General features: G+C 42.1%; 1 protein-coding gene across 1 annotated transcript in view; it reads right to left on the bottom strand.

Annotated features, from left to right (window-relative positions):
- LOC130182165 (carbohydrate sulfotransferase 11-like) overlaps positions 1 to 22,356 on the bottom strand; it is a 32,675-nt gene extending 10,319 nt beyond the window's left edge. Inside the window, exons 1-2 of the mRNA XM_056396834.1 lie at positions 21,835 to 22,356; positions 9,982 to 10,064 (exon numbers count right to left, since the gene is read on the bottom strand). Coding sequence (XP_056252809.1) covers positions 9,982 to 10,064; positions 21,835 to 21,928 — 177 coding nt within the window. The 5' untranslated portion in view covers positions 21,929 to 22,356. The remainder of the gene's footprint in view (positions 1 to 9,981; positions 10,065 to 21,834) is intronic.
- Between the last annotated feature and the right edge of the window lie 551 nt (positions 22,357 to 22,907).

The following is a 22,907-nucleotide window of genomic DNA, read 5'->3' as shown; positions in this document are numbered from 1 at the left end:
GCAGAAACAAAAGAAAAAAGCACGTGCATACCAGTTCAGTTATTACTCACGAATCCAACAGGAGTTGTTAGTGAGGGATAGCAGGGGAAACGGGGTGATGGCAGTCACAGGGGGCAATGGCAGTCTTTGTTTGAGCAGTTAGTAGACAGACACGAAGAATCACATGAAGAAAACAGCAGGGACCGTCCACTGGGAAGACCGGGAAAACCGCTCCAACCTCTCTCTCTCCACAGCATCCATCTCCTTTAGTAAATAACATATTTACTCAGTTGAGCCACGATACCAAACAATACTTCTAGGCGAATTAATGTTAACCTGTGCAGTACAATGCTACGCTAAACAGTACGGTATCAAGGCACATTAACATGATAGGCTAGGCTAACCAGCAGGCCGCTAAATAGCGTTACACATCATGTCTTTTTACACTACAACAGTTAGTTACAGCACGGAAAGCAAGGCACACTCTTATTTACCTTTAGTAAATAACACACAAGTTATTATCAGGACCACGATTAGTCGACCCGGATGATAAAACTTAAATGCTCTCCACACGCGAAGCCTTTCTCCACGTTCTCCGGACACCAATACCTCTGTCTCTCATCTAGTGTTCCCAACTCTACTCAGCACTACTTGATCCCGCTCCTAACCAAAAGAAGGGCTTGGATTGGCTGCTAGTTTGCTTAGATCCAATGACAATACAGAAATGACATGACTGACATAAAATGGGTGATAGGTTAGGTTGCACGGCTGATTACACTTGTTTACTCTCATATCAAACAAACTTTCCTTTTATTTTGACTAACAGACCTTTTTATATGCATTTTACCTTTTAAACTGTAAATAGCTTAACTTTTTTAACTGTACATATGATATTTATACATTTTATCCAATACATAGACTTTTTTAACCAGTTTTAGTATTATGAACATGTGGCCCTTTTATACAACTATTTATGTACTATAAATGATTTTAGACAGGGCTACACCCTCCCCTTTCTAAATGTGTGTATGTCCTCATCACACCTTTTGTCTTTCTTTAACTTGGATGTGCGACTCTTTTTCTCATTTTCTGAGAGCCTGGTGGATGCTTTGTATTTTTTTCTTGTTTCATTGTTGTCCTGGTCTGTAGGGTTTAGCTTGAGTTGAATGACCATACCATGATGCATAATGGTAACTGGCTCACTGACTTGGTAACCAGGTTTGTCATATGTCAATTTCATGACAGGTTTTGGTTCTCTTCGAGATTTTCGGAGGGTGGAAGAATTGTCACTCTCCCTCCTCGAACTGTTAAAAGAGTTTTCACTTCTGGCTCTGTTTGAAGAGGGCGAGCTTGCTCCCCCTTCTAAATCCTGTTCGTCCACAACTTCATTATTTGTCTCTTGGGCGTCAGAGTCCATGATAGGAGGGGTAGCTCCTCTGGAGGATCCCTCACTCTCAGTGTCTGTAACTTGTTGATTTTCCCCGTTTCAAAACTTTCTTCCTCTTCAGAGCTCTCACTGCTTTCATTCTCTCCTGAGTTTTGATTTAGCAATGCCAGTTGTCTCCTGACCTCATCCACATCCAAATCCTGAGGATTACGGACAGTCTCAAACTCTGCGTCTGATGATGCTGTGTCACTTTCTTCAATTAGGTCAGTAGGCTTAGTTGTGTGTAGACTCTGTCGAGTATGTTGTGATCTGGTAACGGGTCTCTGAACGGATCTTGTATCATTTGGAGGGTCAGTCATCCTGACCATGTAACCAATGGGCAATAGGTGGTCGCGATGCAAGGTTTTGACTATACCCGGGTCCCGCTCTGGTTTGACCCTGTACACTGGTAGATTATGCAACTTCTCCACAACAACATAGGGTGTTGATTTCCATCGGTCCTGTAGTTTATGTTTGCCTTTTATCCCAACATTCCGAATGAGGACCCTATCTCCTGTTTCCAAGGGCAAATCCCTCACACGATAGTCATAGTGTGCTTTGTTTTTCAGGTGACTTTTTGTAGCGGCGTCAGATGCCAGTTGGTATGCTCTCTGCAACTCTTTCCTCATCCTGGCAACGTATTGCTGGTAGGAGGATTCACTTTCACCATTTGGTGAGATTCCAAAGCAGATGTCGATGGGCAACCTTGCTTCTCTTCCAAACATGAGACAATATGGTGAATAGCCTGTGGCATCATTTTTTGTACAATTATACGCGTGTACAAGGTAGGCGATATGCTGGCTCCAGCATTGTTTTTTTACAGTGTCCATGGTGCCGAGCATCGCCAGGAGAGTTCTATTGAATCTTTCTGGTTGCGCATCGCCTTGTGGATGGTAGGGGGATGTTCTTGACTTTCGAACTCCCAGCATGGACAAAAGCTCCTTGATCAGTCGACTCTCAAAGTCTCTGCCCTGATCAGAGTGTATCCGTGCAGGTAGACCATAGTGTACAAAATACTTCTCCCAAAGTACTTTTGCAACGGTGCTGGCCTTTTGATCCTTGGTAGGAAACGCCTGTGCATAACGTGTGTAGTGATCCGTCACCACCAACACGTTAGCAACACCTTTGGAATCAGGCTCTATCTGTAAGAAGTCAATACAGACTAGATCTAAGGGGCCATTGCTGGTTATTTGATTCAAGGGCGCGGCACGCTGAGGGAGAGTCTTTCTGGAGATACATCTTCCACAGGTTCGAATGTACTGCTCCACCTCAGCTGTCATGCGCGGCCAGTAGAATCTGTCTCGAATCATTTCAGTGGTTCTATCCACTCCCATGTGTCCACACTCATCATGTAAAGATCTTAGCACCATAGGTCGGTATCTGGATGGCAAGACAAGCTGCCTGATCTGTTTTCCACAGGTTTTTTCCTTTACTCGGTAGAGCAATCCATCCCTTGACTCCAGTTTACTGCTTTCACGGAGGAGCAAAACAGTCTCTGGCGAGTCACTTTTCGAGCGAGTAAATCCTTTACTGTTCTCGATTGCTCTCTTTAATGGTCCAATGGTTGGGTCCATATCCTGTGATGTCTGGATATCTTTTGGGGTCAGTTGATCAAGATTTGTTATACTAAGGTTTACGGGGAATACATAAGCTTCTGGTACTGCTGTGTCAGGAGCTCCAAGCTGATCCACAAATCTGTCCGGTACAACCGTGTCTTCTCGGATGCAGGCTCGTTTGCATAGGGCTTTAATGCCCGCAGGTGGGACACTAGCCCACTCTTTAACCTCCTCTGGTGCATACTGTCGAGAAAGCAAGTCAGCGTCAATATTGTGTCGCCCAGGACGATACTGGATGGTGAAGTCATATGTGGCAAGAGCAGCGAGCCAGCGGTGTCCTACTGCACTGAGCTTGGCTGAGGTCAGCACATACGTTAATGGGTTATTGTCCGTTCTTACAATGAACTTTGCACCATACAAGTAATCATGATATTTATCCACGACAGCCCACTTTAGTGCCAGGAATTCCAATTGGTGGACTGGATAGTTGTGCTCTGAATCTTTCAGCTTGCGACTCGCAAAAGCTACTGGTCTGAGACCCTCAGGATATTCCTGGTTCAGAACAGCACCAAGGCCATTCATACTGGCGTCCACATGCAAGATGTAAGTTTTAGTGGGGTCAGCGAATGCCAACACTGGGGCATTTATCAGGCAGTCACGAATTCTCTCAACAGCATCCTGGCAGGCTTGAGTCCACCGCTCTCCAAAAGGCTCTGATGGTTTAAAGTAGACTTTGCAAGGATCCACACTCCTTTTGGTCTTCGGATCCTGCCACGTGGGTGCGTAACCCTTGGTGAGCTCGGAGAGGGGACGGACGATGGCGGAATAGTTTGCAATAAACCTCCGATAATAACTGCAGAATCCGAGGAATGACTTGAGAGGTTTCAGGTGAGTGGGCGCTTTCCAGTGCTTCACCACTTCCACCTTCTCCGGATCAGTGGATATGCCGTTTGCAGAAACAATATGTCCCACATACTTCACTTTAGGCTGACAGAACTGACATTTGTCTATGGACACCTTCAAACCGATCTCCTCTAGTCTATCCAGCACCTTAAGTAGACGTTGCTCATGCTCTTCAAGCGTTTTGCCAAAGACAATAATATCATCCAAGTACACGACGACCTCTAGGAGATGCATGTCACCGACAGCTTTCTCCATCAAGCGTTGAAACGTTGCAGGAGCTCCAGTGATTCCCTGTGGCATACGTTCAAACTGATAGAACCCGAGAGGACAGATGAACGCAGTCTTTTCTTTGTCCTCCTCAACCATCTCAATCTGGTAGTAGCCACTACGCAGATCTAATACAGAGAACCAATGGCTGCCTGACAAGGAGTCCAGGGCATCATCAATGCGTGGCATTGTGTACTGGTCCGGTGTGGTTCGACTGTTCAGTGTTCTGTAGTCAATACAGATTCTTATGGTCCCATTTTTTTTTCGGACTACGACGATTGGGGAAGCATAGGGGCTACGGGACTCTGTTATAATTCCAGCGGCCAACAGCTGTTGTATGTGCCGCCTCACGTCGTCAATGTCTGCAGGGGCTATTCTCCTTGACCTTTCCCTGAAGGGTCTGGTATCATGCAAACGTATGTGGTGTTTGACCCCTTTTGCCAAACCAACATCCCATTCCTGCAGTGAGAAGACGTTCCGCCTTTCAGCCAACTTCTGCCGAAGCCGGCTCTCCCATTCCTCGGAGATAGGGGAATCTCCAAAATCGAAAAGGTTCGGGTCTATAGTCTCAGCTTTGAGGTCAGATGGTTGGATTGAGGTAACTGTGTCCACAGCATACATCTCGGCAATGACAGTTCCCACTGGTATGGAGGTTGCCTTTTTGGACTCATTCTGCAGGAGGACAGTAAAACTGTTGCTGTCAATATCAGCACCTGGAAGCACACCTGGCTGTACCAGCACGCCGGCTGGGAGTGACTGTGCAGTTGGTGTATCAATCAACACAAGACCTTTGGAGGGGACATTCTGTCTGTCTACTTTACAGGTTGCATAATACTTTGTACCTGGAGCGATAGAGAGCGGACCGGGTCCTTTCCACTTTATCTGTCCCAATACTTCATCCTTTGCAAGCTCATCTTTTACTAGCTCCTCATGTGCTCTGACTGGGGCATACACAGACTGAATTCTCATGGAATGGACAGTGTTCTTGTCGCCCTTTATCTTCACCAGCTCCCATAAGCGGCGGAACAGAGATGTGTTAGTGCCGACTAGCACAGGGGCTTGCTGTTGGTATTTTGGCTCACGACAAATCAAGGCGAGTACTTCTATATGCCCTGACACACCAGTGATCTCCTCGGTAAACTCCATCTCTACCACAACATAACCTTTGTAGGGAAATGCTGTATCAGCAAGGCCCCAGAGTCCCAGATTAGAGATTGAAGTTATGGGGACCTCCGACAAGTGCTCGTTATACCAACTTTCGAAAATGATCGTCACATTAGACCCACTGTCGATGAGAGCGTCGCAGGACACATCATTGACTTTAATAGTGTGAATAAATGAAGGACCCACAAGACCCTCAGGTAGGTCAGTGTCGTTTTCTGGAACTTCAACCTTGTTGATTCTAGCCACACACTGCTCTTCTGCGGTGGGCTTTGGGTTCTCTTTGGTGGGGTCAGGCACTCCTCGCACAAGACGTATGAGTTTTCTTATGACCTTCTGTGGATTCTCTGGCGCAGTACATCTGGTAGCTATGTGACCATTTTCTCCACACTTGTAACAGAAATATCCATCAGGGTCATTGGGAGAGGACCCTTTGAAAGGAGCAGGCTTGTGACTGGGAGTTGTTTTGTATTGATGGGGCTGTGTCATGTTTTCTCGCTGAGAGTCTGATGTGTATTTCACTGCCATTACACTCATTTTGCTTTCTAGTGCTTTCACTTGTTTCTTCAGTGACTGTAGTTCACTCTGTGTTTCAGTATCCTGTTTCTTCCTTTCTTTTGGACCCTTGCAAGGACAATCAGATGACAATTTAGGCTGTGGGTTGTTTCTTTCCTCTAACTGGGCTCTCAACCCTTGAATCTGAGCTTGTAGTTCACTCCGAGAGGCTGATTCAGGTTCTTTCTCTTTTTCTGCCTGAATGTTGCGTACACGCTGATGACGCAGGGGTGCTACTTGACTTTGTCTAGCTGACTGGCAGCTTTCCTCTTCAATCACTTCTCGTAGCAGGCGTAGGAATGTAGGGGGGTTATCTCTCCGCTCCCTAAGTTTCAACTGAAGCAACATGAGATCAGAGGTGGATCCTTTGATAAGTTGCTCTACTCGAGCTTTGTTAGCATTGCTAACAGCTAAACCACCTCTCTGCACAACTTTGACAAGTGACCTCTCTACTCTTCGCAGGAACGCAGACAGACACTCACCAGGCTGTTGGTGAAGGGCTCTGAACGACATATAGAGTTCTTCTCCTGACTCTACTGTACCAAAGATACTCTCTATAGCCTCTATATAATCCTGGGGGCTAGCATCAGATTGAGTCATACGCACCGCTTGAATGATCTCCAAAGCGGGCCCTTTAAGACTTTCCAGTATCCGCCGTCGTTTCTCTTTGTCGGAGCACTCACCTTCATCCACTAGGTGTGTTGCCTGCTCCAGCCAGATGTCCAAGGATTCCTCTCCAGCTGGGGTGGGACTGACCCCTGAAAATGTCCTTAAACGTCTGTAAGAGTGGCTATCAGGCTGTTTAGTTGTTCTATCCATTATATCACCAACTGCACGGATAATGGCTTCAGGGTTGCTGTTCACTTCTCTGGGGGAACACAAACCCTGGATATCCTCTAAGGTTCTCCCCTCATCCTGCAGAAATCTGAGCAGTTTCTCTTCAAACTTATCATTCTGGGGCTCAGTGTAGTACACTGTTCTCCAGCCACTTCCGCCACTTATTGGCATTATCTCTGGGGGAATTTTGGTGGGGTCTATCACTTCACGACACTCACACAACACCATGAGTGATTGTTGTTGGGGGTGAAACATTTTGCCCCTAACTACCACTCTCCCCAGGGCTTTGATTGTCTCTGCTGTTTCCGCTATCTCCTCTTTTGAAACCCCTTCAGGCACTCCATATATTAGGAGGGCATGTCTTACATCTACTACCTCTCCTTTGCACCAGTTAACTAGCTCCAGTTGTGAGGGACTGCTCGTTTGGTTTGCCATTATTCCTATGATTATAACTATTGTAGCACGGTATAACTGTATTATTAAAGTTGTGGGGTCCAGTGACTGTTTATTATCAACTATTCAATTTGTATTATTAACAATCCCAGCGGTGCCTCCATTTATGTAACCCTAGTCCCATGTATCTATGCAAATTTATCAGGAATTGTGGAGTACAAAGGGACAGGGCCTGAGTTCGTTATTGAACTAATATGTATAAGAATTCTGTTCTGCCAAATTAATAAGGACACCACACAACTGTTGCTTTAAATACAAAATTCCCTAACAGGTATTTATTTATAACAGAAATAAGATTAAATGAATTTTTGGTAACCTTTCAAATACCTTATAACAGGAAATTATTCACATTTTAAATACCCGTTCAATAAAGGTTGCATGAATTATAATTAACAGAATCACAATTAACATACCTGTAGGCCCCACACACACACACACACAGTCACTCTTTAACCATACACCAGCAAATATGAGAGTTAACCCTGTTGCAGGCCTGTTTCTTGAAGCTGGGGTGCGGTGAGACCGAAAACTTATATGGCCACTTCACTCAGAAATGAGCAGAAACAAAAGAAAAAAGCACGTGCATACCAGTTCAGTTATTACTCACGAATCCAACAGGAGTTGTTAGTGAGGGATAGCAGGGGAAACGGGGTGATGGCAGTCACAGGGGGCAATGGCAGTCTTTGTTTGAGCAGTTAGTAGACAGACACGAAGAATCACATGAAGAAAACAGCAGGGACCGTCCACTGGGAAGACCGGGAAAACCGCTCCAACCTCTCTCTCTCCACAGCATCCATCTCCTTTAGTAAATAACATATTTACTCAGTTGAGCCACGATACCAAACAATACTTCTAGGCGAATTAATGTTAACCTGTGCAGTACAATGCTACGCTAAACAGTACGGTATCAAGGCACATTAACATGATAGGCTAGGCTAACCAGCAGGCCGCTAAATAGCGTTACACATCATGTCTTTTTACACTACAACAGTTAGTTACAGCACGGAAAGCAAGGCACACTCTTATTTACCTTTAGTAAATAACACACAAGTTATTATCAGGACCACGATTAGTCGACCCGGATGATAAAACTTAAATGCTCTCCACACGCGAAGCCTTTCTCCACGTTCTCCGGACACCAATACCTCTGTCTCTCATCTAGTGTTCCCAACTCTACTCAGCACTACTTGATCCCGCTCCTAACCAAAAGAAGGGCTTGGATTGGCTGCTAGTTTGCTTAGATCCAATGACAATACAGAAATGACATGACTGACATAAAATGGGTGATAGGTTAGGTTGCACGGCTGATTACACTTGTTTACTCTCATATCAAACAAACTTTCCTTTTATTTTGACTAACAGACCTTTTTATATGCATTTTACCTTTTAAACTGTAAATAGCTTAACTTTTTTAACTGTACATATGATATTTATACATTTTATCCAATACATAGACTTTTTTAACCAGTTTTAGTATTATGAACATGTGGCCCTTTTATACAACTATTTATGTACTATAAATGATTTTAGACAGGGCTACATATATATGAAATATGATCTGAAAAACAGGGTTTAAAGCATCTATTGGTCTGACATCATAAAGTCATTGTATCCGTTCACTGTTTGCCACAAAAATAAGAAAAAACAAGTACGTTTCAATTTGACATGTACAGATGATGACATTTGTGAGCCAGGCAGCTCAACACCACATCCAGTACACTACACTACATATTAACGGAGCAGTAACAAGTTCAGGAAAATATCTATGACTATAACTATTCAGCTGCTGCGTAGCGCAACCCGCTGTTTTTAATCATTCTCACTGATTTAAGCTAAAATCGCTTTGTAGACAACAACTGTGACTGTAAAAGAGTCAGGTGACATTAATGTAGACGGATTACTGAGCACAAAGAGCGTATTTATAGATCAACATTAAAAGTTATTGTTGTGCTTCTGTGGTTCAACCTGTGCTGCCAGCCGATGTCTTCCTTTAGACCTAACTTTATGTAGCCTTTGTTAGCGTCATTGTTGCTACTAGCTGCCCTTTCTCACTGGAATTCTACATGCCATCTTAGTTAGGAAGCTAGCTAGCTTCAGCCAACAACAGGTGTGCGTTTTGAAAATGCAAGCACAAGACTGCACATAAATTTTCCTTTTAACCCTTACCCTATTTAAACAATCATGACGTTTTTTTAAACCATTATTCTGCGCGTGCATCCTGGATTGTTTGTAACAGGAAACTTGTCTAGAGTTGAGACAGTTTGGTTTAGCTATAGTTTAAGTTTCTAAGTTTATTCATATTGCTCCAGCTTTCTTCAGCAACAGCATGTTACGTCTACACACCGTGGTTTCCTGAATTAGCTTGGCTTTTTATTATGGTTCACAAACTCCCTCACAAACAAATCTCATGCCACTCTTCAATACACTTTTCTGATATATCTTTTCCAATAAAATCTTAAACTAAGACCCCTACTGTATTTCATTTTCATTTCATTAAACATCTGGCCAAGCTTGCTTGTGGTTAATACTGTCTGCCAGTTATTGTTTTGGCCTTTCCCTGCCCTGTCCTAATGTACCAGGCTTCAGTGCCAGAAATCAGGATCATAAACTGTCCATCCATCATTACCTTTGCCAAGACTGCTTGTCTGAATGTATCAATCTGAGCTCAAATTGAGTTTGCAATCAAATACATGCAGATATTTTGCCCAAAAATTTAAGCCTGAATAAATACTTGCAAATAAATGTGTAACTCGTGCAGAAAGAGTCCAGGCTTGGCCTTAATAAGGAGTGGCATTACAGATTGTCTGTAGTAAAGTTAGAGAGTCGTAGTTACAAAGGACTGACCTGGTCACCATCACCATAAAGTGTCTGTAGAGGACTTCTCCTCGACTTCTGCCCACTGCTTCTTTCACCGACCGGCTCCGAGGCTGAGGAAAGACACAAACAATAACAACTGAAGGTTAACAAATGTTAATATTTATACACCAAATCCACAAGCACAAACTGGATCCATTGGCCATCACATAAAATACAGTAAGTACCGTTTTTGGATAGAAAAGACACAATTGTTCATATCTTTTTTTTAGGTATCTAGCTGTAGGTTTGAAATATGGCTACAGAGTAAGTTGTGACAGCGTCATATGTGAAGATTGAAGTTGCTAATTTAGCCATGTTGCATGCAAAAGGTATGACTGGAACGTAGCGAGCATGTGGATGAACAGCAGAGGTCTGTGTTGTGCTACTTTTTTACAGGTCATGTATGGAAGATTTAAAATAAATAAATATAAATAAAAACAAATGCAACAAAGAGAGAACATGAAATACGATACACATTGTTATATGTATTTCCTTTTTTATATATACATTTATTGTGTCTTATTATTATGAAATTCTGGTCTTAAGTTTTAGGGAGATCTTGCTTAGAACCGTGTCCAAGCCTAGACGAGGGTGCTGTATAATACCACTTTTAATACTAGATGTAAAAAAGTTGAAACATAGAGATTAAACTGCAGTGACACCAAGAATAAAAATGTTGCAGGCATAATGTGAATTTTATTGGTTTGTTATTGCCACAACTTTATCTGCTCCAGTGCTCTTGTAATGGCAGATAAAAAAAGGTTTTGGCAATTCAGAACATACAATTTTCTATATTTAAAAAGTTACTTTTGAAAAACTCTGTGGGTTGAAGAGCAGCAGGAGGAGAAGCCTAGAAAAGGTCTGGGTATATTGAGGAGCATTGCTGGGAAGCTTGAGCTATTGTTTGTCTTCACTCCAGCATCAGATTGCACCGGCTGCACAGGGTCAGTTTCACTGCCTCAACCTACAATTTCAACCACAGTGAGTCTGTAGGATCTTTGAGGCGATGTGGTGCTGCAGCTTTGTAATCGAGTGAGATGGCAATTGGCAGAAATGAGGTGTCAACCTTAACCTACTGAAATCAACCTTCAGCTTAAATAGTTGGAAACAAAATGTGACGTCTACAACTATCTAACAGTATTATGCAAAACAGGTAAGGAAGAAAATATTTAACAGTGTTTCTCAAGTTAAATGAGAGGATCGACACTACCCTCATATCCTACATACGGAGCTAAAGCCAGGAGACGCTTAGCTTAGATTAACATAAAGACCTGAAACTAAATCCACCTGCCAGCACCTCTAAAGCTCACTAATTATCACTCAGCAAGTTTTATACCTTACTTGTATAATCTGTACAACGACCAAAGTGTAAGAACAACAATTTGTGATTTAGAGGGAGTTAATGTGACAGACAATGTCTTGGCAAGGAGCAGTGACTTCCATTTGGATAACACTCAAATCTTTACAGTACTACATATGCAAAATATGTACATTCCAGTGTCTATTTGTTTTTTTCTATTTTATGCCCCAATATTGTGCCCCCCCCCCCTCGAGATGAAAACAGGCTTTAGGTAACCCCATAGCAAAAAGGAACACATGGCTGGGTCTTCAACCCAAGTCTGGCCCATATACATCCACATCTGGGCAGAGTCTGGCTGTTATCCTCAAGTATTCACTGACAGCCAGACGATTTCTGTGCGTGCGCCAGAGTTGGTCCAGATGTGGAGGTAGCATCTTACAATCATGCCGTGGATCTGGCGTATACCGCGCCAGACAACAACATGCACGTGGCCTAAGTATGGGCCAGATTTATTATGCTGTCTGGAAGTACACCGCATGGTTATAACTGTTTTTAACATGGTACATGGTCCTATATAAAAATATAGGAAGACAATAAAAATTCTACGAGCCGACAGCTTTTAGCTAAGTTTGTGGATGTAGCCTAAGGACTGGAAACGGGGGAAAACAGCACGCTTGAGAAGAAATCTGCCCACCAGCATCTCTGAAGCTCACTAACATGTTATATCTTGTTTGTTTAATTCGTATGAATACCATTAATGTTTCAGTTTCCAGTCAGCTGCTGCATGTACCCTACCTTCATAATGAACAGACAGAGACAGGCTAATTACATTACTAGTGAAAAGATGCTCCTTCTCTCAGTGGCTTGCTTATTGTAACTGAGACCGATGACACTGACAAACTGTTGATGTGACAAAGATATAAGAAACTAACCACTGTAGTTATTAATCATTCTGAACACACTTTGAGCTTGTCTGCAGTCATAAAGATTGTCTGTTTTATAATCTTTATTTCTCTTCATTACAGTAATTCTTTTCAAAATGATGAAGTAATGAAGAGATAACCCCATGAAAACAAGACACTTCAGGAAATTGCCTGACTCTCCTCCAGGTCTATTTCTGCCACACTAATCAAATGTGACTCATATTCCTGAAATCTGAACATCTCTTTTTCTTGTCTCTCTGTATTACTGGACAGTGGCAGTGCACCTCGAGTCAATAACACTTCACAGTATCCTGCCAGTCTCAGCAGGTGTGTGCATAGCTCATAGATCAACATGTGACTCTTGACAGACAGGTAGAAATGGCTGTCATAATATCCACTTCATTATTTGATTTACAATAAAATCATTAGCTTGAGGCAAGATTTATAAAACGCTTAGAACACACACTTTCCTGAGACAAGCTTTGTCAATACATAAACAATAAAAATGAACACCTGTTTCCTCTCTGAGAGAAAAGGCTAGTTACTGCTGGAGTAAGGTCAAGGTGTGTCTCAGCAATGCATGTTCATTCAAACTAATGTAAAAATCCTATTAACTTCAACATATTTGTTAAATCCAAATCCCAATCTGCTTTGATGCAGTCTTTAACATCCACAATTGCAGTAATAACATCTGTCTACAACTGCAATTACAAATACAAAGGATTCACTGCTAATTGACTTTGGCATTAAATCCTTAATTCAAGCATGGGATTAATTCAGCATTAAATCAAGAGCCAAATTATGTCATAAAAATGATGCAGTGACACACAAGCAGAAGTTATGGAGGACCAACAGACTGGCAGCATATTAGCTGCAATCTTCAGAAGAGAGGAAGACTCACATAAGTGACCATGTTTCTGTGTGTGTGTGCCTTTTTCCTCACTGTGGTGTGATCAGCCCAGTCATGGGTGCCAAGCAGCTTACGAGCTGTAAACCCAGTGACACACTCACGATGGGGACAGCCAACGAGACATGCACAGTAGTGAATGTGTAGTTATGACCACTAAATATAGTTGAGTATATGAAAGATACAATGTAGATCTTACAAGTGAAATGTCTGAGTTATCAAAGACTGTAGCTGTGATTTGCTGAAATTACCCACCAACCACAGATCACGTACTGTATACTGCGGGTAACTGATGTTAAAGGAAACGGATAACAGGTTCAAGAGTTGGTTCCTGAAAGGACATTGGCTTTATGTATGACACAACACAAATCACATTCTATTCATATCTGCCAACTGCTTTTATTCAAGTTTTAGTTTTGACACCACTGCCGAATTCAGTCATCTCTCAAATTTTGACAGTTTCCTGAAACCAGCAAAGTTTTATCGTCTTTACAGGCTGATTCTGGCTGCTCCCTCTTGGAAACACCTTCTCAATATCTGGCTAGAATGTGATTTCAGTCTGTCGCAGAGGTTTCTTGGATGCATTTACACTTGGCTTTTTGAAGACTGAACCAACGAGAAGCAAGAGGACTAAGTGTACGTGAACTAATTCTAGAAAGCAAGGAATGACTTTCTAGAGTATGTGATATAAAAGGATGAAGGACTGGTCAAACCAGAAAATGGTGAAATTCATCCACACATCTTATCAGAATATTTGATTTGAAAAGGTCGCAATAATCACAATTTATTGAAAAGATATTTCTACCGACGACTCCTGTGTTATAGGGGTCTTCAAACCATTCCTCTCTTGTGGAAGTTTTTACTTTAACAGAGGAGGTTAAATAAAGTGAATGGTGAAACACAGCTACAATATAATAAGCTACAATAGCTTCCTCCATTATGGACTCGGGCTCTCCATCCCCCCAAAAGGTGAACAAGTTGAATTCAGCAGGGAAACTTTGCATGGATTTACTTTGCCCTTGCAAGCAAATCCACTAATTGCAGCTATGATTAAGTTGTTGTTTTAAATGCTGGTGGACTGGGTCTTAATGTTAATCATTCACAGTGTGCGGCTAATGAGCTAAAACTTGGTATTACTGCTCAATCAAAGGTCTTATGTCACAGACAAGTGGATTTTGGTTATAATGAATTTTGGAGAACATAATTCATAAAATATGTGGAAGCTGGCAAGATGTCATGTTTATTATGATAATAGAGGAAACTGTAATTTTAGCTAATTTTCATTGCACGTGAATAATCCTCTTGTTTCTCAAGAGGCTAAATTATGCCTCATTATTGCAATGAGCAGAGTCGGAGATGCTGCTGGATGCGGCTGCCAAAGAGAGGTTTTCTCCTTTGCCTTGAGTTACCAAGGTGAGGAGAGCAACAGTACACTGATTTATTTGACCTGTTTTCTAAACACATTACCACTTCCTTATGGAAACTACCAGCGAGTCAGGAACACATTTCCAACCGGACCACTCCCAAAGCCATCTTTTTTCCCCCCTCTTAAAATGGAACGCCAGTCAGGAGAGGTAACGTCTGAAATAATTTAGGAACTGACAAATACCTGGCAGACTGTGAGGGTTTCAGCAACAAGCTGAGATCACACACTGAAAGGGTGCATTGTGTGTCATCACTCCTCTGCTAATATGGTATCACTCAGCAGGTGAGGAAATTTACAATCTACATTTTTCATGAGAAAAACCAGATGAAAATATTTAATACATTATTAAAATATACTTTTAAATCGTTAAAGCTGAACAGCTGGATATCAATGGAAGCAGAAAATGGGATAGTGTACACTGTGAAGACAAAAAAGGTAGGCCTATATTTTTGCCACTTGGAGAAGAAATGCAGCGTCCCCAAAAGTTAAAGAAACTGCAACAAAGATACACACAGCCTCTAAAGCTACGGACTCAAACCATGTGCTATTCTAAGCAAACACTGTCTCAGCTGTTAGCTCAAATTCCTCCACTGAGGAGATTCACCAACCCCACCTAAGGACTGTTCAAAGGAAGGAGTAGTCCTGTTGATTTAACACTGTCTAGACCCAAAACTCTGCAGCATTCCTCCATGCTCTTACAGAACCGAGGCTTAAGGAAATGCAAAATATAGAAAGGCTGATGTGTGTTCCTCCCGTCCAGGCCATAAACGGAGCTCTGTGTTTAGGTCCCACTGGGGAAACTGGGGCCCCCGCCTCCTTGGCCTCTCCTGCCAAAGAGCAGCTTTACTGAGAGACACACTGTACAAGGGAAAGCCTAATCCTTTTAGGCCACAAATGTGTGTCTAAAGGGTGTTAGTGCAAAAGCAGATGAATGTGTGTGGTGTAGCGTCTGTTTATTGAGTCTTAAGAAGAATGTATGCAGATGTGAGATGAGCCTTTCTGATCCTGTTCAAAGACATAGGGCTATGAGGGTCTGATGTGCATTTGTGGGATGACACATTAGTTGGCTCACTCGGCAGTTGGATCACTTTGGTATCCAGTTGCATCTTCCAGCACACCTGCATTTAAATATTTGTAACTGCAAATATTTCTCTGCAAAGGGTGACAAATAAAAATACTTCAGGAAATCAAAGGTTGTGCACTGACATAATATGCAGCTGTTGGGTGAGCAGATGTCCAAAGTTGTGTCCTCTGCTTCTCTGGATCCTCTCCAATGTTAAAATCATTAACTGGAGAGCTGATTGCCTGCCACCCTCCACTGCAAGTGCTTTAAATCTGCGCTCTGTCACGTGCCTTTTCATGCGTTTCAACCAGGGCATACTGGTCAGTTTTTGGAATGCTCTATTTTCGTTCATGTAAAACCAGGATTTTGCATAATCTGAATAAGAAAACACTGACTGAGACAGAGTCTGCAGCCTGGCTGGCAGCTCTGTGAGGCTGTAAGCACAGTTGTGCTTTAAGTAAATGCTAACGTCAGCAAACATGCTCATAATGACAAGGTTAACATGAAGTTTGTCATGATGACCTATTCTGTCAAGTGGGGAGGAACAGGACAGGCCCATAATTCCACAGATTATTCCCAGATGGTTACCATGGTCACCATTGCTCGATTTACCGATATTTGTTGTGTTATGCATTGGTAGTGTGAAACCAGACAGAAACAAACCGTGTATAGCTCCTTTGAAATTAGCTAAACTGATTTTATTATTGTTGATACTGAATTTCATTATGATGTAACTGTAGGGGTTCTGCAGCCATTTTACCAGCAGTCAGTTGACACTTCTACAGTTCTTTTCACCAAATGCGAGATATTGTATCATACGATATGATAGCAACTGCTAAAGACAATGTGCAGCAGAGGCTGATATTATTTTTGTGGGTATTTGGTCATAAATGCTAATGTAAGACAATGTCAGACAAAGGCAAAGCTAAACCGGCTGATGTTTAGCATGTAATGTTTGCCATGTTCACCATCTTAGGCACTGTACCATGCTAACATATACAAACTGACACAAAACTTAGAATACAGCTGAGGCTAATGGGGATGTCACTAATCTTGCAGATATTTTTCATGAATCATGAAATGAAGTTGGAAAAAAACACTGGAATGACACTGGAATTTAAGTTAGAGGATCACTTAAGTCACTGGGATAAAACTGGGCACCATGAATATCTGTATCACATTTTGTGCCAGGGCATAGATACTTTTGACTCTAGATGAAAGATATTTTGTACCACATCCAATGGCAATTCAAGTGCGATTAGTGTGGCTAAAAACTATTTTTGCTACCACGTGGCAGCACATAGACACCAAGTAAAACTAAAGATTTCTGTAGAGGGGAGGTCTTATTGAGCAATATCACCAGTAAAAGAGCAATCCAGCAAGTTGAATCACTTGAGGATATCAGTTCTGAGGGCAGATGGTCTTAATGAAATGAAAGAAAAAGAAAAAAAAAGCATGTTCCAGAGTATTTGCTGAATAATCAGCTCATGCAGCTCTGTGTCATGAATATGCAGCTGGCTGGAACAGCAGCCCCCCCCCCCCCCCCCCCCCCCGGCCTGACACCAGATACCCTCAGACGGCCGAGGATCTGACAGACGTTGTGAGGCAGAACTGATTTCAACTGGCAACTGTGCCGGGTATCATATGATAAGGTCGCACACTGTTCCTTTGTGGGAGTTTTATTCTGTTTTTTTTAATTGGATAATGTCACATTCACAAGTCTTCATGAAGGTACAAGCACTAATCAGATGAGATGACTCTTTCCGTCCTAAAGCCTTCCACTGCCATGATGTCCAAGTTATATCCAAAGACGCCTCGGAGCAAATTTGTATAGTGCACCGCAGGTGTTCCAGTGAAGATGGAGGGCTGAATAGTTACATTTTTATGGCTCTCATGGCCTCCAGTCAAGCCCAGACACAGCAGGTATGAGGTGGGGATACCTCTGCTGTACAGGGATAATCACATCCACCCCAAGGCCCAGGCGGTCGCAGGTTCTGCTTGTAATTCAATAGCAAGAACTTGCTACCTGATAACCATCAACTCACATCTGTATCTGTAAATGTTCCTGACAACATAATCTATACTCTTATTTCCAGGGGGGACGTATGGGAGAAGATCCTGACAATGCTTTAACACACCACATTCCAGACCGTGCTGCAACACACAGCCTTCCTCCTCCTCGTCTTTGTAAACTTTATGGAGAAACCGCAGCTGCTTTTGTAGTAAAGACACCACACAGTGCAAGAAACACTTATCTTACTAAGTCACTTCTTCTGAGACAGAGTTAAAGATTCCTGTCATTTTCAAAAAAAGTGACAAAAATCTTTTTTTGGAAACAGCTTTTTGAAACCCAAGCTTCTTGTAATAATGTAGATGGAGGCGTCTCATTTTCTGTAAAACCACTATTTCCATCTTCTGAGTCTATGACAGTGCAGCATACACGACATGTACTGGGAACCCACTGTCTCTATGTAATTATCCTAAATTTAAAATAGCGCTCTGTATCCTGCGTGCAGAGGACTACAATTGAAAAACAAGACAGCTTTACATTGTGTAGCTCTGACTTGGCAGTGCATTCCTTTGTTATGTGGCTGCTCTCTTGCAGCTTTATGTAGTATTTGAACCAACAATATGACCTTTACCCCAGATGGAGCAGGAGAGAGACGGTGTAGGTTTATCCGAAAGCAATTTAAAAATCCTTTAAAGCTGACAGGCTGGTTTAATGCCTGAAACGTGAGATGCCTTCAATGAGCATTCAAGCTACGCGACATCAAAACACAGTGGTTACCTCTCAGACGTAAAGAAAAAATATATATATACCTGCTTTTATTTACGCATGATCTCACCCTACGTATCCTGGGCATCTTTGTGGAGGACCTCCTCATAAATTAACCCTTGATTATCATGAATTAACCCAGTCTACAAGATACAATCAAGCACATCAACAGTGCCTAGGTGACCATAGTGACTATGACGATTTGAAGTCAGGAGAAAAATAAACCGCAACACTGACTGCTGTGAGTTTTAAAGACCAACAGAGGTTGCTGCCACTGCCATTTTTGTTGATCTTAGGGTTAATAACAACCTCCTCCCGTGTTGCCATGTTTGTTATGTTTGCTTTGTGGGTAATCAGAGGTTCTCAAGTTAACCACCCGTTGTTGGCCAGGGATGATTTGGTCCTAATTTTCCATTTGAATCCTCCAGGAACACATAAAGTGTAGTAAACAGTTAAGTCTATGAACAATGCTACTCACAGCACAGCCACTTATCTTGGGCTGCGGCCGAAAAGTCTAAATAATCTCCTTTCCTGGCCACTTTTCTTCAACGTCATCAGGCCAAGGAAAGATGTGAAGGAGAATTCATAGGCACTAAGGGCTGACAGAATCCAATGTTGGAGCAAGGAATTATGGGAAGGCATTATCTCCTTTCCTTTTGTAAAGCAATGTCCAGTGTTTCCAATGCAAAAGGAGATATATATGGAAGCATTGAGCATTGGGTCGTTTCACTCAGTTAGGAACCTTCCTAAGCAAAAAAAGACTTTTCGACTGCAGCCTTGATGTAAACAGCGAGTAAAATACTAAAATCAACATGAAAACATATCAGTCATTTTCTTTGGAATCATCTTTATCAGTAGATTTTCTTGCAGAGACAAAATAAATCCACCTGATGCTTTTACACAGAATTCAACCTAAGTGAGCTTTAACATGAGAATCTGTTGGAAAACATTGACTGTATGTCTGGTAAGTGAGTGAACGTGCCATCTTGCTAACTGATAGTTAGCAACCTATGGTAGCCATAGCACAAACCACAAGTAGTGACTATTAGATCTTTTCCACTACAGGAACATACACACCTGCAACTAAACTTGTACCTGCTGTCCTGGGTTCTGCTTTTGTTTCCACTGTCCTCCACCCACTGTGGAGCCAAGATCCTGAAGCTTTCAAGAAGTGGTACTAAATCAAGATCAAGGTATTTTCTGGGGGGTGGGGGTGGGGTTGGGGGTGGGGGTGGGGGTGCTTGGAAGACTCTGACTGGTCAAGCAGCCGTCACTTATGATTGGTCAAACAGATGTGGTATTATATTTCAACGACAACACACACAGCAACATGGCAGTAACCACCATTTGACTTCTGTGTGTATATGGACAAGGAGTTTTTCAACTTTTTAGAATGAAGACCAACAAGAGAGTGCACATAAAAAAATGACAATGTCTATCCCGCCGTCGCCTTCTCAATGATGTACATCCGATCCTTCCAAGTTTGTAAAATAGAGTGGAAAAGCAGGGCATCCCTGCTCACCTCTGGTCTACAAGTTCTCAAAACATTTGGATTAAGGGAAGCTCCGGGTTCTGAGTCATGAAGTTCCTCTAGCCGAGTGCTGCACTACTTTCTGTCAGAACTGCTCTGTTTCCACAACAAACAGTTTCATAGCAGTAAAAGCACAGGTTTAACTAATAACATCAATGATGGCTCTGTTGAAGTGTCTATTCAAGTTTCCATTTAAGCCGCAATCCCAGTGAGCCAGCATGTACAACATCACATCGACACTGACATGCCTGGATGCAATGCAGCCATTGTTAATGTCGTACTCCAGTTTTTCCTTATGTCTAAATGTCTGCTGTGAAGAAGCCCTCTCCTTATGAGCTACTGTCAATGGCCAAATGTTTAACAAGTTGCGATATTTCCAGTGCAGATACAACAGACTTTAAATTATATCACATTTAAAGTCAGCTTTTCTAAATAAAGTCAGAGTTTCTCCAACAAAATCCCAGCGAAAGTGATGTGTGAAAGGACTCTTTAGAACAGGGAAGGGACACACACACACACACACACACACACACACACACACACACACACACACACACACACACACACACAGCCAGCTACTGTAAATGAAACATCACCACCAAACACTCCTGGAATGCATCAAACATGGCAGACTGAACAGTGTACCACCATTCAAGGGACTCAAGGTTTTCTCTTTAACCCTGAATGCTTCCAATAGACCCCAAAAATTGTACTTTAGTAGTGTAGCAGCACGTTTCAAGCAAGTACTTCTCGGAGTTATGATAATATGGAATCCTCCAGCTGGTCCCAATAACTGTGGACAGCATCACACACATCCAGCACTGACTGACCTCTCTCTTAAAAATCCTCCTCACAGCATGGGCTATATATGCTTTTTTGGCCCATGATACGACTGGGCATGTCTGAATGAGGCCATTGTGTGTGGCAGAGAGGGCCCTGGAAGAGGTGGAAACAGATCTCAGTGAGGGCCAACCCCGCTACCAGCCAGCTGCAACTTCTCCCAGCCTTCCTCCACGTAGCAGAGGAAACACTCGGCTAATCAGTTTGGTAATGAAACTGTTCCTCGAACAAGATCTGCGGCTCTCTGGGAAATACAGACACAGGGTGGGAGTGGAGAGAGAGAGGACCGGACATGATGGTACAGAGGGAGGACATACTGTGATGACTGACTGAAAATATTCAATAAGACAGACACCAATCCCTTAATCACTTATACATCTTTTTTTTTTTTTCAATTCAAGTGATAACTGTGCTGGCTCATCACTATGCCCTAACAATAGTGACAGTAAACGACATGAGTGGGTTTGATTATTCAGACAAGTGGACATAACATAAGCAAACTTAAACATGAGACCAGCTGATCTGCTGCAGTGTAAACTCCTGAGCTCAAGCCAACAAGCCACACAACACGGTAGAAATCCTTTTGGTACCATATATACAATTGTTTGTAATAGCCTAAAATATGTTTTAAATGAACGGATTCTGTGTACAAAAACATATGAACTGTTAAAGAAGAATTATTCCTTATGGCTCTTTAATATTTAAATTCTATGAAACTTTAATTGTGTTTTCACAATTTACAAGCTCTGCTGGAGCTAAAAATGTATTTTGTTGTTAATAAATGGGAAAGACTTAAAGCTTATAGCCTACTTTTTGGCAGGGGGGGGGTATAATTAATGGAATGAATTGTAATATTTGACTTAATTTAATGTAGTTTAATGAAGACTTGCTCTTATTCATTTATAATAATATAATATTTCTATTTTTAGTTAGTTATACTATATAAAAAGGAGAACATTTGATTTTTTAAAACTATAAATGCAATTAAATGTAACAATATTTGTCCACCCAGGCAAAAGGGGTGGAGGCAGGTTAAAAATGAAATAAATAATAACAACAAATAAATTGTGCTTACCTGGCTTCAGACTGCTGTTAAAGTAGAAGATGACCATAATGAAACAGCCCAGAAACAAGGCGAAAACCATCCGAATGACTTTGGGTTTCCTCATCCTGAGACTCTGGGAACGACCAAGGAGCCGAACCGACTCCTGCCAGGGCTCATGCAAAGAAGAGGCGGTTTTTTGTTCTGGCGTCGGTGTTTTACTTTATCACCGATAAGAGCATCGATCCGGCTCGCTGACCTTTGCTGCTGCTTATTTTTCTGTACATCCTTGCATGTCCAGCCTGGAAAGTCTCCGCAGGGAGGAGGGGAAAGGACGGAATGAGAGCAGCCGGGCTGCAGACTCGTGTCTCCGGTACAGTGCCGGCCCTGAGGGCTGGTGTAGAGGAAGTGGATCAGGCCGGTGCAGTCCGAGCACAGGCCGCCGCTCTGTTTGTGTAAGGGAGGATTTATACTTACTCGTTAACCCCTTTCTCCCCAAACACCGGTTGGCAGCGCCTTAACAAACTGTGGTCGAGCTGGATAACTTTTTATAACATTTCCGGTAAGACCTTTCAAAATAAAATTCCCACACGGTGGCTGCAGGTAGTATCAGTCCAAGTGAGTGGGCAGAAACCGTAAGAATATAAACCTTTAATTTTGCTGTGTTAATAAGAAAATCACATACAAATAAATAGACTCCACGCAGGAACAGTGAAACCAGAAAAAAAAGGTTCGATTTCACAAACACCATTGTACTGAGACTTGTCACTATATCTTAATCTGAAAAAAATCAATTCATTTTCTATTTAAAAAACTGGAATAAGGACAATGACCTAGACCCTAAATGAAATCATTTAAGATTATTCAAATTATTATAAAGTGTATGAAATGGACAGAGGTGGAACATAATCAGGTATATTTAATCATATGGCTACCACACTACAGTGTTGATGTATACTTAGTGTTTCCATTTTATACTGATATACTATAGTTCTACATTATGGAAGGAAATATTGTACTTTTCCTCCACTAGCAGTTAGCAATAATATCTATCTATCTATCTATCTATCTAATATGATTCAGTGTGTAGATTAAGCTACCCCAAC

Source organism: Seriola aureovittata, chromosome 2 (assembly GCF_021018895.1).
Source record: "Seriola aureovittata isolate HTS-2021-v1 ecotype China chromosome 2, ASM2101889v1, whole genome shotgun sequence".
NCBI classification, from domain to species: domain Eukaryota; kingdom Metazoa; phylum Chordata; class Actinopteri; order Carangiformes; family Carangidae; genus Seriola; species Seriola aureovittata.
This window is presented reverse-complemented; position numbering and strand designations above follow the sequence as displayed.